The 17,285-nt window shown below is 31.0% G+C and overlaps 3 protein-coding genes across 5 annotated transcripts in view; 2 read left to right on the plus strand and 1 right to left on the minus strand.

Moving 5' to 3' along the window:
- Positions 1–12,053, plus strand: part of LOC145313278 (innexin inx2-like) — a 33,901-nt gene extending 21,848 nt beyond the window's left edge. For all 3 annotated transcript variants that reach the window (XM_080152604.1, XM_080152602.1, XM_080152603.1), the window contains exons 7-10: positions 1,275–1,377; positions 2,338–2,531; positions 8,746–8,863; positions 9,256–12,053. In XM_080152604.1, coding sequence (XP_080008730.1) covers positions 1,275–1,377; positions 2,338–2,531; positions 8,746–8,863; positions 9,256–9,366 — 526 coding nt within the window. In that variant the 3' untranslated portion in view covers positions 9,367–12,053. The remainder of the gene's footprint in view (positions 1–1,274; positions 1,378–2,337; positions 2,532–8,745; positions 8,864–9,255) is intronic.
- A 1,348-nt stretch (positions 12,054–13,401) lies between these two features.
- LOC145315093 (histone H3) lies at positions 13,402–13,860 on the minus strand. Its single transcript, XM_080155136.1, has one exon. It carries the CDS (start codon positions 13,858–13,860, stop codon positions 13,450–13,452), a length of 411 nt encoding a protein of 136 aa, XP_080011262.1. The 3' UTR covers positions 13,402–13,449.
- A 2,570-nt stretch (positions 13,861–16,430) lies between these two features.
- On the plus strand, positions 16,431–16,790 carry LOC145315094 (histone H4-like). The gene has a single exon (XM_080155137.1). It carries the CDS (start codon positions 16,439–16,441, stop codon positions 16,748–16,750), a length of 312 nt encoding a protein of 103 aa, XP_080011263.1. The 5' UTR covers positions 16,431–16,438; the 3' UTR covers positions 16,751–16,790.
- The last annotated feature ends 495 nt before the right edge of the window (positions 16,791–17,285 follow it).

A 17,285-nucleotide genomic window follows, 5' to 3' on the forward strand; every position in this document is an offset into this window, starting at 1 on the left:
CAAAATAAAATTTGAATTTTTTTATATAAAAAAATCTGTTCTATTCACTTTTTGGCCTAATTCTTAAAAAGCCCATATTGAATTTTAGATTTTACCAAAGAAAACCTGTAAATTGATATTAAAAATCGAATTTGAATTTTTTTTTCGACGTTACCGAAAAATACCCCGCGCGAACTTTGGTCATTTTTGAAAAAAATATTAACTCTACATTTAAGCTCTCAACGGATTTGGAAAGAGCGGGCAATTCTTAGTTCAAAAGGTTTTTACGGATCAGTTCTAGGTCTTACCAATTTTTGTGTAGGTCGATCTTTATACACATAGGTGAAAAAATTTTTGAAAAAAATTTTTTTTCGTCCGACTTTGAGACCCCAAAAGTACCCTTAAAATTTATCTCACAAAAATTTCATTTTATACTTTTTTGTAGGCAATTTGATAAGGAACAAATTTGCTTTTATGTTTTTTTCTGTCAGTCGATTAGAACATGGAGAAAAATGTCATTTTCTGAAGGTGGGTAAAAAATTACCGGTAATGCCCCTTACCGGTTAATGCCCCGCTTGACCCTATTCTATTATTTTATTAATTTTTGTAAATTTTTCATGGGATTTTTCACATGAATAATTTTGCCCCACCAGCGAGCAGCGACCCTAATTTTTTTTACGAATTCACCTCTGCTTACTTTTTATGGAGTGGTAAAATAGAATTATCATATTACATTACAAATTAATCTGTATAAATTCCAAGAAAATATATCATATTACAATTTAATTATCTGAAATTAATCTATAAATAATGCAAAGACTTGATTATCAGACAAACCTAGACAACTAGTAAAATAACTCCACTATTTCCACTAAAACAATTAATTTTAAAATTTTGTCTAAAATCTTGCAATTTTTTTGCGAAAATATTTCTTTGTTGTAAAGCACAGGAGGCAATTATTTATTTTTAAACTCTTATCTTTAACAAAAGTATGATAAAGTTTGACCAATTAGAGGAGAAAAGCTCCTCTTGCTTTCATTTCATTTAAATTGAGATAAACTTACATGATATAAAAAATAATTTAGGTGGGAGTTAAAAACTCCATAATTTTACCCCCTCAAAATTTTAGAAAATACATTAGATTACCCCCCCCCCCCCCAAACTTTAAAACCCTCATTTTACCTCCCTTAAAACCTTTAAAACCCCTCATTTACCTTCCTCAAGATAAAAAACTTGGACGTCCCAGCACTTTTGATAGAACTAAGTTTTTTTTTAACCAATATGTATTATTTTAGTTATGGACAAGAAGTGTTGAACTATATCTGGTCTGTGAAGCATGTTGGTGAGGATGGAAAATATCTGACCCATGATCCCATGTGTGAATTGTTCCCCACTGAGGTAATGTAACAGTTTCTACCTAACCTTCTTCATGAACTTTCTTGTTTATATGTTAATATAAGCTGCTACCCTCCTAGTGGCCTCAAGGGGCACTTTATGGGGGGAAGGGGGGGGGGAAGTCAACCCTACAGTTATAGTTTAATAAGAAAAGCGAGAAAACTTAAGAAGCTACATTGAAAAGGAGAACCATAACGGTTCAGAGGTTAGAGAGTTCCTTCGGCTAAAACAGACATCCTGTTACTTCTAATTAAAAATTAATGCAAAAATGTTATTTTAGTAGGTCATATATATTAATAAGTTAAACGTAAAATAATTTAAGATAACAATTTTGTATTATACACTTAATAAAACACAGTTGAAATAAGATATTTATTACCTTTCAATCTACTTCTACAGTAATTTGAATTATAGCTGATATAACAAATTGAAACACTTCATTCCAAAATATTTCTATGCATGTATGTTGCAATGTAATTCAGAGGGGGAGGGGACATTGGGCTGTTTATTACACTAGTCCCCAAAGTTTTATAATAACGTTTTCGTATTTGTTCACAACTTTGGGGGCTTTTATTTAATTCTTATTGGATGGTTCATTTAGTTGAGTGTCCAATTGTAATCTAGAGAATGGTAATTTTGTGTATTATCATTGGGAATGTACATCAATTTGTCGGCTGTTGTCTTATCCCTTTAGATCCCTGAATGTAATTGCAATGTTTTTATTTGTCAGCATAAAAATGATACTTGATAAATTAACATTTAGAATTTGTTTAACATAGATACTGTTGCTATTTTGATAAATGAAAATAGATTATTTAAAATATAATTTACTTTATTTGCTATCACGCATCATAAACCATACAACCATATTAATGATTATCTTAGTTTTACCAGAAAATTTAATTGTATTAGTGGTGTATAGTGGCGTAAAAAAATGGCGGATTTTTTATTATTTGATTTTAGGTCGCCTGTTACATCAGAATTGGTGCTACTACTGGTAGCATTGACAGGTCTAACTACCTGTGCATCCTGTCCAACAATCTCTTCAACCAGAAGTACTTCCTTGTCCTGTGGATGTGGTGGTTGGTCCTCGCCATCATCTCCATCCTTGGACTCATCTACAGAACTGCCAGAATCTGCGTACCTGACCTCTCCAGGTAAATAACCATTTTTGTTCATGGCTGTTTTTCGAATAAATTTACCTATAAATATAGATGTATAACCAGACAACTACCTGGATTCACTTGTTGCGTTGGGGACCTTTTTTATCTGCTAGAAAATTTCTTTCTGCTCTTTTGTAGCGACATGGCTGTGTTCCCGACGCTATTGGTTGATTGGTTGACCCAATTTAAAGTCGGTACAGGGTCCTCGGAGGGGGGGGGGGGGGTGACATACAGTTATTTAGCCTCTTTCCCCTTCTATTGTTTACTATAGAGCTTTTTTTCACTTTGTTGCTCTCAGTTTTAATCTGAGCTATATATGTATTTAAATATAAGGGGCTGTGATTCAGCAATTTTATATGATTTAAAAATGTAGAAAAACTCTAAAATATATTTTATGCTGGCGATAAATAAAAGTAAAAAATTCTTCAACTTAAACTTATTTAATGCTCAATGTGAATTATTTATTTTCTATTTTGATTTTTTTTTTACTCAATAATTATTTTTAAAAATGTAATAATTGTCAAGTTTAAACTAAAAATATCATAAAATCAATTAACACGTTGCATTATGTTTCTTACTACCAAGCCTAAAGAAAAAAATACTTGGTGACATTGAAGATATTTATCTGTCATCTTGTAAGCTTTATGAATATGGCATGTGTGTGTGAGTGTGTGTGTGTGTGTATGTGTGTGTTTGGCTGTTCGTGATCTTTGCCCTATCACGGCTGGGTTTTCGTAGCGAAGCTACTCTACAAACTGAATGTTTACCCGTCTGTCATGTATTAAAGAAACTGTTCTTTTTTTCACTCACTTAGTCAAATTATTTTTGTCCCTAGCATATATATTTAACAACTAATACTCAAATAAGCCTTAAATCATTATAATTGAGTAAAAGGATCTCGCCAACCGATATGGTTCTCCTTTACAAGCTTCTCATAGGTCCTAGTAAGGTTCATAACAATTTAGTGGGAGAATACCACCACCCTCCCAAGAAAAATCGCATCTAGAAAAAAATTACACCCCCCTAAGGGTTTAAAAAAAACTAAATTGAAAATGGGGAGACTTTCCCTACCCACCCTTAAGTGCTCCTAGAGGCGCCTAGGGGGCATAGTCGCTAGGAATTGAATATTTTAATGCTTGTTTTATTTGTTATGCTTTGGCACATATGCTTGTGTTGTGCTTTATCTAATTCTGGATTTACAACATTGTTAGGATGGAGCAATTTATTTTTAAACCAAGGCGTTTTTAATTTTGCAAATGAATTACGAAGTAACGAAAACTTAAAAGTAAAATAATATATAAAAGTGAATTATGTGTAGTTGTCAATTGAAAACAAACTTTAAAAATGAATTGTGTATTTGGATACAAACTATCAATCTATTGCATAGTGACAATTGAACAAATAAATCTCAATTATTCATGGTTTCCATAGATTTGAACATTTTTCAACAACTTATGGCAAACAATAGAAATATTTTTATTTGTGACGAATTTTTACCTTCTGAATTTCAGTGTTAAAATGTTAAAACAAGTATTTATTTTTAATCTAGTAAAAATATTTGACTAAAAATTATCTGTGGCAATCTTGATATATTACTAAATCATTCAAGCGTAAATATTATTCTTAGTACATATTGGTTCCACAAAAATTTTCACAGATTTTTAGCCAAATTCTGGTAGATTTTTCGTGTTCTGATTGCAAAGAATAAATGTACCAAATAGAAGTTTTTTACCACTAGAATAAGAAATCCAGATTTTAAACTGTTTTTTCGCTTCCGAGTGTACTAAAAACAAATTTCTCGGATTTCAAAAAAAATAATTAATATTTTGTGTCACCACTGTATTAAATTTGGCCACAATTTCCTTGAATTATTAGCGGGATATTTACAGTATTGTTCTAACTTCTTATAGTACATTTGGAATTCATTTAAAAACCAGATTTTTCCTATTATAGCCATTGTTTTATTTAATACATGTAATGCTTATTTCAATAACATAAGTATCAGAAATAAAATGCTGAAGTATATAAAGTAAAGTTTATAAATAGATTAAAACTTAACATAAAAATCATTCTTTTTAAACTAAACTACATACGAGACGTCTACATCTATTTATTGCCCCCTTTACTTAATAGTTAAATGCTCATGTTTTTAACATCAAACGAATGAAATACATCAAAATAATATTTTTAAAGTTTGACTTAAATAAACATCTAATAAATCTCCCAAAATTTATCATAAAAATTATTATTTTTATGGAAAATTAAAGTCTTAAAAACGTGCATATTTTGAAGCAGAAGTGCGTGCAGATTGATTTACAATAAGGTTTGTGTATGCACGCCCTTGAAATGAAGATCATTGCATTGATTATTTTACGTCTAGTCGACTATATTTGATATTGTCATAAATAATGGTCCAATTAATTTTTGATATTGTTTATATTCAAAAAAGGGTTGATAATTGACATAAACAAGATTAATTATAAATAAACTACAAAGCAAAAAAAAAGTTTAAAGCATATTAAAGCTAATATTTTATATTAATACATCACTCTATTCATATTTTTATATTTGCTTGATTAAGATTGATGGATTGTATTACACAATTTTGTTTAAATATACATTAAACTTGTGCTTATTTGAAAATCACGTTTTTTCATCTAATAATTTTTTATTATTAATTGCATTCATGTTTTGATTACCTATATAACTTAAATTTATAATTCGATTTTTTAACACCCATGGATCTAATCGATATAGTAGTTATTTCTTTCATCGTATTATAAACTGCTTTCCGCGGATATAGAATGTACAATTGTGAGATTAAAACCAGTTTTTTTAGCCCCGGGGTGCCGAAGGCACCGGCTAAAAAAACTGGTTTTAATCTTATGATTGTACATTTTTATATTCGTAGAAAGCTGGATATAATACGATGCTAACATAGTTTTTTCGTATGGATGAGAACCGGTTCCTATACACAGGATTCGTATGAATACGAGAAACAAAATTACCCCTTCCCTTTGTAAGAATTGTAGTTTTAAAAGTTTAGAAATAATTAATGACCAATCAAAATTTAATACCTACATGTAACCAAAGTTTGTAACCTAGGAAATAAGATAACATGATTATAAAACTTTGGGGACCAATGTAATTTAAAGTCCAATTCCCTTGCATCTTGGACCATAGTGATAGTGTGCAAAAATTGTTGCTTAAATTGGCAACTGTGATGCAAGATATCACACTGTTGCCACTCCTATTATCAGCAAGTTAATCCATTGATCAAATTCCTATTTTATGCCAGCTTTTATGTTATTTTCAAGTGTCAAAAAGTTCTACTTAATTTTATGGAATATCTTATTTTTCCACTATTCTATTAGCCTCAAGGCTGTCTAAAAAAGTTTTAGATAAAAGGTATCTTTCAAGACGGTCCTTTATACATTCAAAATCTCTTTCAAATTGACTTTACACTAAAGGATGACAACATCCATAAGTAACGAAGCACAATAAAATCATGGGTGGTCATGTCAGTCGGACAAAGTAAGTAATAGAGCAGGTGCTCAGTTGTCATGAAAAATAGAGAATATGCTATTAGTGCAGGGAATCTTCTCAAAATTTTCAGCTGCCTATCTAAAAAAACAGACTGACAGAATAATGGACGGACAACGTGAATTATGGAGTAGCTTTGCTACTAACAAAGACAAAAAATAAATAATATGTTCACGAAACGAGGTTTCACTCGATCAACCAGTTTTTTCCAGCAAAAAAAAGTTTAATAATGATTGGTTTGTCTGCTTTTTGTCACAACCCACTTCCTTTAAAGTACATTCAAACTTTTAAAAAATAGCTAGAAAAACTGCCAACGGCTTTTACTTCAAATAAGATACTTTTAAAAGAAATTTAAATAAATTTTTATTTAATTTGCGTAGGAAGCAGAGTATTTTAATCTTATTCCATCAAATGATAGGCAAAAAGTTTGATTCTAATTTATTTTATCAATAAGTTGATAAAAACTTGACTTGGCTGTTGATTAGCTTGGTATAGAATGTTCTTACTTTCAAACTTAAATTTTCCTAGATTTCTTTTTTTTAGATGCGTATATTATAATCTCGACAAAGATCCAATTTCCTCCCTGACTGGCTGATTTTTTCTTTTTTACTCCTTTCATCTTTCGCGCATTCTTTAAAGAATAACGTGTAACGTAAGGAAGATATAACTTTAATGTAATGTAATACCTAATGTACTAAAGAACTCTGCTGAAATAATGATAATTTTAATACTTTAACATTGATGGACTGTACACAGATGTAACTTTTATTTTTTAATGCATTTTTTTTACGTAAGCAAGACCTTGATATTTTATTAGTTTACAGCGCAAAACATATTTTTGCAGGGAGGAAGGGGACATTGGGCTGTTTAATACTCTAGTTTTAAAATGTTGTTCATCTTTTGGGACTCATATTAATTTTATTGGGATGGTTCATTAAGTTGAGTGTCCAAACATTTCAACCACTAATTGTACTCTACAGAAAGTGTAATTTGTTGCATTATTCTTGTGGTATACACATCAATTCATCGGCCATTGTCCTATCCTTTTAAATCACCGATCATTTTGTTTAAAATATCAATTTTAAAATAAACTTTTTGTAAAGCCATATGCTTGAATTGAACTTTGAGCTTTATATGAATTATGTTATTGTAATAATTGACTTATAATAGAATTAGACTCAAAATGCCAATAAAGGGAGAGGTCATTTTCTAGTAAATCCCGTAAAGGTGTGTGTTATAAGGCCTAAAAATAGTAGTAGAACGATAAGGTGCTCTAGATATATGTATTCCCTATTGAATAGAACAATAGGGAAATTTTTTTTTTTTTTTTGATAACCGTACCTGGATTATCTAAAAAAAATACGAAATTTCTATCAAACGCTTTGTTTGGCTCAAACTGACAAAAATTAAAAAAAAATATAATTATAATAATAATGTTTTCTATAGGTACAAGGTAAAGGTTAAGAACAATCTATACCATTAAACAAAGGAATAAGTCATTCTTTACAGGTTGATTTATTATAATTATATTTTTTTTATTTGTGTCAGTTTGAGCCAAACAAAGCGTTTGATAGAAATTTCAGATATTCCAGGTACGGTTATCAAAAAAAAAAAAAAAAATTTCTTCCCTATTGTTCTATTCAATAGGAAATACAAATATATAGAGCACCTTATCGTTCTACTACTATTTTTAGGCCTTATAACACACACCTTTACGGGATTTACTAGAAAATGACCTCTCCCTTTTTATTTTGACATTTTTATCCCAAAAATATTGAAATAATTGATCTATTATTACTTATATCTTACACCAGATTAAAGCTGGCTAAAATAACGACCCCCCCCCCCCCACTTATTTATCCCCCTTACCTTATCCCTTCCCCTCCTACTGGATGAATGAACTGACCAACAAGTGATGTCCGTGTTAGCAACATAGATTGACCATAATTTTCCCATGTCATAATATCTACGTACATTAAGAGATATAAGTTTTCCGGAATTTTAATGTAGGGAGTAGATTTGAAATCTGCATCAAATTTTAAGGATTTTTTATAAAATTCGTTTTTTGTAAAATTCTTTATCTAAAAGCGAAAATACATTTTAAGTTAATTAATTTTGACCAATAGGATAGGTGGATTTTAAACTACCTGCGCTCTAATTGGTTGAATGATGTACGACATCCAATCAGAGCGCAGATTTTTTAAATCCACCAATCACAGATACCAAAATTAATTAACTTAATTTGTATTTCCGCTTTTAGATAAAGAATTATACAAAAAACGAATTTTATAAAAAATCCTTAAAATTTGATGCAGATTTCAAATCTACTCCCTACATTACAATTCCGGAAAACTTATATCTCTTAACGTACATTCTTTTATTAAAAAAATCTATTAAAAAATTATGCCCTACTTTTTGTAACTTTATATATTTCTAGATTTTTCTAGAAGTTACTTTGGTCGTTGCGGTTTTAAAATTTCTAAAATGTTTGCTTCATATTTTTTTTCATATATGGCGTTTATTTCATTGTCGCTCCAGCCTTCATTTTAAGAAGTATTAATAAATATATCACAATCGTCAGCAATAATTAGTAGCTACCCAAGGCTGAAGATATGAAATATATTTTTCTTAATTTTCATGGTTTTAACATGTAATCTTATTTCAGGTCCATCTTGATGAGACGCGTAAAGGCGTGGAGACTTGACAACCTGTCCCTGACTGGTGCTGACTGCTTCGTCCTTGATATGCTATCCGCTAATGTCCCCCACCACGTTATGGACAAGGTAAATTATCTATAAATGATTAGCAAATCCCATAATATAAAGAATTAACGGTTTTTTTTGTATAGAGCTTAATATCTTGGAAATTGCGAATCTTTATGGGTGGTACAAGTATTTGCTTTTTTCTATTGTTCAGTTACTCAATGATAGGTCAAAAGTTTCTGTCATTGGATTTTGCCTTTGTTGAGAAAAAATGTAGAACAATTTAAGCACTTTTTTCTTTTTTTTCTGTAAAAAATGTTTCTTTTCAAAATATGGATTCTTATAATTAAGTTGTCAAATTATGCAATACTTTAAATGTTTTAAATATTTTGGGGGAATAGTTTAAGATTTACTTATCAAAGTTAAGTTATTTTTTCAGTATTTTAATCAAATCTATATTATTATTTTATCAGGTTCTGATTGAGATCGCGAAGAGAACCACCCTGAAGGGAGACTTTGACAGCACTACCGACAACGACAACCACAACCAGACACTGCCACTTAAGAGCACAACAGCCATCTAAACAAACAACAACAAAACGTGGACAATGGATGATGGAATAGTCTAACAAAAACAGGCTTTTTCAATTTGCCTACAGTTCGTGTTATGTTAAAAGTTGGACCTTTTAGATCACATAAAATCTTGATCTATTTTGTGAAGAAAAAAAAGCTGTTTGCATGTCAAATTTCCTTTTTTAGGCAGGCCACAGGTGCTTGATATAAAACATCTTTGTTAAAAAGTGAAGCCATACCAACGTGATATCCTGTCTCAAAAATGTTAATTAACATCAGTAAAAAAAATGAACTTAATGGCTTAAAATTTAAACCAATCAAGTATCCCACTGGTCTCGCCTTTTAATTAGCTTATTTTTATAGTCATCTTGGCTGGTAATGAGGGGAAAATTTTTTTTTTAAATTGTTGGCAGAGATGATTGTAGTTGCCACATTTCTGTAAATGTACAATGTATATATATATCTATTTTTATATGTAATTCTAATATTGTAATTAGCATATTGGGAGCGCTAATTTTATTTTGGTTCATATCCCGATGCTTAAAGCATAAAAAAAGCAATAAGTTTCCTCCAGTCTTATTTGATAGCATGCGTTTGTGTTGGAATGTTAACAAATCTTTGATTGTTTGAATTTGAGCAAAATTTAATTTTTCTTCAAATTAATTGATTGTTGTGTGATGTTGTAAAAAATTTTGTGCGACCAAGAAAATGGCATAAAACCAAGTAAATATTGCAACCAAGAAGATGTAGACTGACTAGGAATTTGGGATTGGTCCGTTCACAAACACAAACCTTAAAAATGCTCTTCAGATTTTAGATTATTGTTACACGTGTGTCGTATGCAATTGACTGTACAGACCAGTTCATCATAATTTCTGTTGATATTACTATGAATTTGGTTTATTTTCTTCTTGATAATTGATAATGTTGTACTATTGACAATGGATAACAATTTAAATGTGTGTGTTGAGTGTTCATTTAAACTGTAATAAGGTACAAAAGTACAAAACTGTTCTACTTACATACGGATATAAATTAGGGTTGGGCCGGATATCTGGCTAATTTCTAATGCCGTATATCCGGTTCTGGCCGGATATCTGGCTGTAATTCGATATCCGGCAAATTACTGGAAAACCGGATATCCGGCATTAAAAATCATCCGGATATCCGGTATCTGGCTGGATATTCGGCTGGATATCCAGCCCAACCTTAATATAAATGAAGCTGGATTTAATTTTTTTCTACTATTAGTTTAAATGTTGATACCTCACGCAAGTAAAGCAAACTTTATAATCAGAGCTAACCCCCGCAAGATCTCAAACTCGACAACCCAGGGATTATTTTCTTTCATTGCCTTCTGTTTAGTTAGCTAAAATAACATCGTTTAGCATGTTACAAAATATCTCTGATCTCGATTTTAAACTTTCATTAGCACATTGAGGTTGTTATAGATTAAAATATAATGATTTTAAATGTGAGCAAAATGTCTAGTTAAATTTTATAGGCTCTGTAAATGTTAAGATTTGCAATTGAAATAAAACAAACTTTTTCCAATCTTTCTACTTAATATAATAAAAAATATAATAATATTTTTAAATATTTCAATTACAATTCTTATTACATTGTGTAAAAATTGTTGTAAATATCCTAAAGATAAAACCCCCAATGTTGTGAGCTCAAAAGGGCAAAAAAAGTATAGTTTTAACTGTTCAATTAAAAGTAAAGTTTTCTTACAATTGCGTAAAATTACAGATACTTTTTATTGTTCTCTTTAAAATTATCAAATCTTTGTATCTCAAAAAAAAATTATTTGCATTTATACATTGCGATGTTTCAATTTTATTGCATGTTTACATTATTTTTTAAGGGTGTTTTTTTATTTTATTATATAAATATACATCAAGTGAATAGTAGGTTGTATGTAGAATGCTTTTTTATTCTCAAATTCTCTATTTACAAGTATAAAATGTACCAAGGCAAGAAATTTTAAGTGCAGCATGAAATTTAAGATATTTTTCTAAATGTTATACAAGGGAGAGGTCATTTTCTAGTAAATCCCGTAAAGGTGTGTGTTATAAGGCCTAAAAATAGTAGTAGAACGATAAGGTGCTCTAGATATATGTATTCCCTATTGAATAGAACAATAGGGAAATTTTTTTTTTTTTTTTGATAACCGTACCTGGATTATCTAAAAAAAATACGAAATTTCTATCAAACGCTTTGTTTGGCTCAAACTGACAAAAATTTAAAAAAAATATAATTATAATAATAATGTTTTCTATAGGTACAAGGTAAAGGTTAAGAACAATCTATACCATTAAACAAAGGAAGAAGTCATTCTTTACAGGTTGATTTATTATAATTATATTTTTTTTTTATTTGTGTCAGTTTGAGCCAAACAAAGCATTTGATAGAAATTTCAGATATTCCAGGTACGGTTATCAAAAAAAAAAAAAAAAATTTTTTCCCTATTGTTCTATTCAATAGGAAATACAAATATATAGAGCACCTTATCGTTCTACTACTATTTTTAGGCCTTATAACACACACCTTTACGGGATTTACTAGAAAATGACCTCTCCCTTAGTGACAGTTTTATGATTCTATATTTTTATACTTTCTTTTATACCAATATCAATTGTTATACCTATTAATTTTTTTTGTAATTTAATTACATCAATAAATGCAACATTGCTTACTTGTTTGTTTGTTAATTAATATCCTTATCAGAATTAGATGGTAACAGGATTGGAGTAAAACAATTAAGGGGGAAGGGGTTAAATAACTGTACGCCCCACCTCGAGAACCCTCTGTCTACTTTTAATTGGGTCATTGAAAGTTAACCAATAGCGTCGGGAATATTAACACAGCTAAGTCGCTACATAAGAGCAGAAAACATCTACATATATCTATAGAAATAATGGAACAACAGGCATAATATAATGAATATTATGACCGGGGAAAAATTGTCGTTAATTTAGGTTGCTAAAATAGAAATCATTCATTGGAAGGGAGGGGCTATTTAACCAGCTACAGGTTTCACTTTATTAGAGTAGATGATATTTTGATGTAAGAACCAAATAATAATAATTCAGGCATAGTATGCAATATAAGGGGTATTTTCACGAAAATCATTTTAAATTGTATTTTTGATTCCTTATTTTCTTGTATTTAAACTGCATATAACTGCAATGTTTATTTTCTACCTTGTAGCCTACATATTATTAAGATTTTGACGTCGTTCTTTTTTGCAACTTAAGAAATCTGAAATGTCTCATTTCAACAAATCGATAAGTACCTATAGAATTGATATAAAATATTCGGTGATACTATGACAGGGGAAAATTGTTATTATTGTAGGTTACTAAAATGAAAATCACTAATTGGTCAGTTCATTCATACAGGAGAGGGGAGGTGGTAGATCGTTATTTTAACCTGCTACAAGTTTCACTTTCTTGAGATCTAATGATTTGGGGTATATTACAATTATTTGAAAATAATTTTATATTCTAGTACTGCGAATGTCGTCTTCATTGTTAAAATTTCAAAATTGACTCAAATTCATAAGTTTTCAATTCAGAACAGATTTTCCGGTACAGCTTCGAAACCGATCAATATCTGGTGGATTAGAACCGGTTCTGAGCCATACTGAAAAATTATGTATAACATTTTATTATATATATTTTATCCACGAATATAAAACTGTACAATCATATCAGATCAAAATCAGTTTTTTTTATCTGCGTAAAGCTGTTTGTATTACGATGCGATGTCAAGCCTCCCTGTCTAACCTAATTTCAGAATGGCTTATACTTAGTCAAGGACAAATTTATTTGGCTGATTCTATTTTGTCTCCTACTCATTTATATAGTAACCCATAGTATAGTATGTAGATTTCAGATGCCTATAATCTTAATTTGAATTTTCAAAATCATGTAGTAATTAAAGATCTTCATTGACAGTTCAGGAAACAACTTCTGGTTTTAAATCTTAAAACGGGTAAACCATTTTTAAATTGAAGAATGTATCTCATTGAAAAATATGGTTGGCTCTGTAAAGAGCCGTTTTCTGTTGTTAGTCTATAGGTATAATACTTAAGCACGTTCTCCACGGATTCTCCTGGCGAGCTGGATGTCCTTGGGCATGATGGTAACTCTCTTGGCGTGGATGGCGCACAAGTTGGTGTCCTCAAAGAGACCAACCAGGTAGGCCTCGCTAGCCTCCTGCAGAGCCATGACAGCGCTGGATTGGAATCTCAGGTCAGTCTTGAAGTCCTGGGCAATTTCTCTGACCAGACGCTGGAATGGGAGCTTGCGGATCAGGAGCTCAGTGGATTTCTGGTAACGTCTGATCTCACGGAGAGCAACGGTACCGGGCCTGTACCTGTGGGGTTTCTTAACTCCACCGGTGGCAGGGGCGGATTTCCTGGCAGCCTTAGTGGCCAGCTGTTTGCGGGGAGCCTTACCTCCGGTAGACTTACGGGCAGTTTGCTTGGTACGAGCCATTGTAGATGCTGAAAAGTTCAACTAACTGAAAGAATTCCCAAGTTTCATATTTATAGTTGACTTCATTCAAGTATTTAGGGGGTGGTATTACAAAAAATGAGCCTATATCTAATAAAAAAGGGGAGGGGAAAACTCAACGGTTTGGTTCTATTTTTACAAATGCACTGGGGGGGAGGGGGAATAGCATTAAGAAGAGAGGGATATGTGTATATGGGGAGCAAAGCAGCAAATATGCTTGGGTAGAAAGGGAATTTAAAATATAGCGGGAACAGAACAAAGCTTTAGGTGCTTAAAATTCAAAAATGTATTATAAAGCTACCTGACGCTAACTTATCATAAATCGGGGAAAACTCAACGGTTTGGTTCTATTTTTAGCGGAAATATTTTACTTATAATTTTAAGCAAACATCTCATAAGTTTATACACAAATGAAAACTTGATATATTTTATTTCTAAAAGCAAAGAAAGCTTCTCTACATCTATGGAAGGTCCGACCATAACAGAAAGCTAAGTTGTTAAATTAGACATGTAAGATAAAGAATCGTCCAATATAAATGTAAAAATTTGCAGGCTAATTCTTAAAGCAATAATTGATACAATAATATAAAATCGTAGTAGCTTTAAACGTTACCAGAAAGTCCACTCCATCAATAAATTAAACCAGCTTTTTGGATAATATTTTGTAAACTATGATTATCCTATTTACGTATAAATAACATTGATTCCTAGGACGATGATTGGAACAATGTTTTAAGCAAAGTACATCTCTATAATTCTGTATTAAAATGTAAGTATGTCCACATTAAAGATAGCTCACTTTATTGACGTGGCCGGGACATTTAAGATTAAAACAAAATGGATTATAATTTTTTTATAGCCAAATTAAAATTATATCCTTCTTTACATTTTCTAAGCTGACCAATAAATAAGCGTTTCCTTAGCATTAAATAGATTTAAATTTAAGTAAACCTAAGAAATGTTATTTATTTATTTATCATTTATTCATTACAAACAAAAGCCAAAATATTCGGTATTTGTTAACATTTTATAATTTTAATCTTAGAATGTAAAAAACATAATATATTTATTGAGTGGATGTAAAAAAACAAGGATGACAACATCCATAAAAGCGAAGCTCTGAAACAGTAGGACAAACGGACATTAACACTTGTGTAATGTCAGAACTGAATAATCAGAATGCGAATGTATAAGAGTCAAAGCAAAATTGTAAGTAAATTTGTTGAAAAACTGCTTGATATAGGATAATTATTATGGACATACTTACATTTTTAGGACTTGATTATAGAGTTGCTTCGCTTATAATATTGTACTTTGTTGTCCCAGGAATCAGTATACCAAAAATCAGACCAATCAAATAATTAGGTCACATACAAATTTGTTGTTAAAAATGTAAAAAAAATCAACATGTTTAAAATGGACGTACGGACATTCTGGTAATGATTATAGAGTTGCTACGCTTTCTAACTCGTACCTAACTATTACAGGAACCACCATGCAAAATTTGAAATCGATAGGACAATTCTAACATGCCTAAATTAACGAGAAAAAATTATTTAAAAAAGTAAAAAATCAACATGTTTAAAATGGACGTACGGACATTTTGGTAATGATTATAGAGTTTCTAAATCGTACCTAACTACTAAAGGAATCACCATGCAAAATTTGAAATCGATAGGACAATTCTAACATGTCTAAATTAACGAAAAAAGCTATCCGTTACGGACGGACGGACGTACGGACGGACCGACCCTAATTATAGAAAAGCTTCGCTTTTAAAAAACACTATAAACATGATCTAGTTAAAATTAAAATCTGATGTGTTAAAATTTTAAACTGATTTTTAATTTTTTTTTAGTTTAAATAAGTATGACAAAATTTATACAAGATAAGCTCGAGTCTGAAACGGAGAAACAAAAAAAGAATTGACAGTTTTAAATTAAATAAGCAAACTATAAATGAGAAGTCCGCACTAAATTTTATAAGAATTTGTTGCAAAATAGCCATAAATACGAGATAATTTTTAGGTTGATATACTTACATTTTTAGGCTTTATTATAGAGAATCATTATTTCATAAAAAAAGGATAATTTTATAATATCACATATAACAAAAAAAAGGTTGAAAATTACAGGAGTAATCTTACAAAGTTTAACTATAATTATGAAAAAAAATCGCTTTTGAGAGTAGAAAATTGTTTATATTGTATCTTTAAATATATCTTATAACATTGGCTTTATATAAAATATATATTTTATCTAAAAAAATACAAATATATATTGAGATTGAGAAACCTAACGTTTTGATTTGTGAATTTCCCTCCAAATTTCTTTGTTCCCGATAAATATACACACAAGCTGACATTACCCCTCCCTAACTTCCCTCTTTTATCAATATTCCCCAAGCAGCGAGTACCCACAATACTGATGCGCGCTGTTGTTGTACTGGATCGTCGAGACGTGCATCCAATAGGAGGTCGAGGGATTCGTGTGAGTTGGGTATAAGTATAGCGTCATCAAGTTATTCAACTAAGTTTCATTTTAGCAATCAAACTATCAAAATGACCGGCAGAGGCAAAGGTGGAAAGGGACTCGGCAAAGGAGGCGCCAAGAGGCACAGGAAGGTGTTGAGAGATAACATCCAGGGCATTACTAAGCCCGCCATCAGGCGTTTAGCTCGTCGTGGTGGTGTCAAGCGTATCTCTGGCCTCATCTACGAGGAGACCCGTGGTGTTCTTAAGGTTTTCCTTGAGAATGTCATCAGGGATGCTGTCACCTACACTGAACACGCCAAGAGGAAGACTGTCACCGCTATGGATATTGTCTATGCCCTCAAGAGGCAAGGACGCACTCTGTACGGATTCGGAGGTTAAACTAACTGCTCACTGGAAATAACAAATGGCCCTTTACAGGGCCAACCATATCTAACACTAAGAGAAATTCTGTTATATATTGTAACTAAACATTACATTAAATCTTTGTGCAAGAATCTATTCAAATAATTTGTGCAAGTACTTCTTGTATTAATATAAATGTCCGTCCATTCACAGAGTTTTGCTCTTTCTTCTTTGTGAAGCCACGGAAACTTGCTTTTAAGCTTGCCCAAATTAATGATTAATTTTGAAGCTGATCTTATCTATAATTTGGATCGGTCTGTCCGTGATGGTTATTATTTTCGATATGTTAGAATTATCCTATCTATTTCAAATTTTGCATGATGATTCATATAAGTTGGACACAAGCTAGAAAGCGTAGCAACTCTATATTCGTTACTAGAAAGTCCATCTAATACATGTTTATTTTTTAAAATTATTTGTTTGATATGATGTTATTCATATGATTTTTGGAATAATGATTCTTAGGACAAGAAGGCAAAGTAATATAACTGATATATGTATATGCAATTTT

The sequence above is a fragment of the Acartia tonsa genome, chromosome 3 (assembly GCF_053477335.1).
Source record: "Acartia tonsa isolate MP-2025a chromosome 3, ASM5347733v1, whole genome shotgun sequence".
Lineage (NCBI taxonomy): Eukaryota > Metazoa > Arthropoda > Copepoda > Calanoida > Acartiidae > Acartia > Acartia tonsa.

Excerpts from the sequence above, each read along its gene's own strand:
- LOC145315094 (XM_080155137.1), top strand. The coding sequence starts at position 16,439 with ATGACCGGCAGAGGCAAAGGTGGAAAGGGACTCGGCAAAGGAGGCGCC.
- LOC145315093 (XM_080155136.1), bottom strand. The coding sequence starts at position 13,860 with ATGGCTCGTACCAAGCAAACTGCCCGTAAGTCTACCGGAGGTAAGGCT.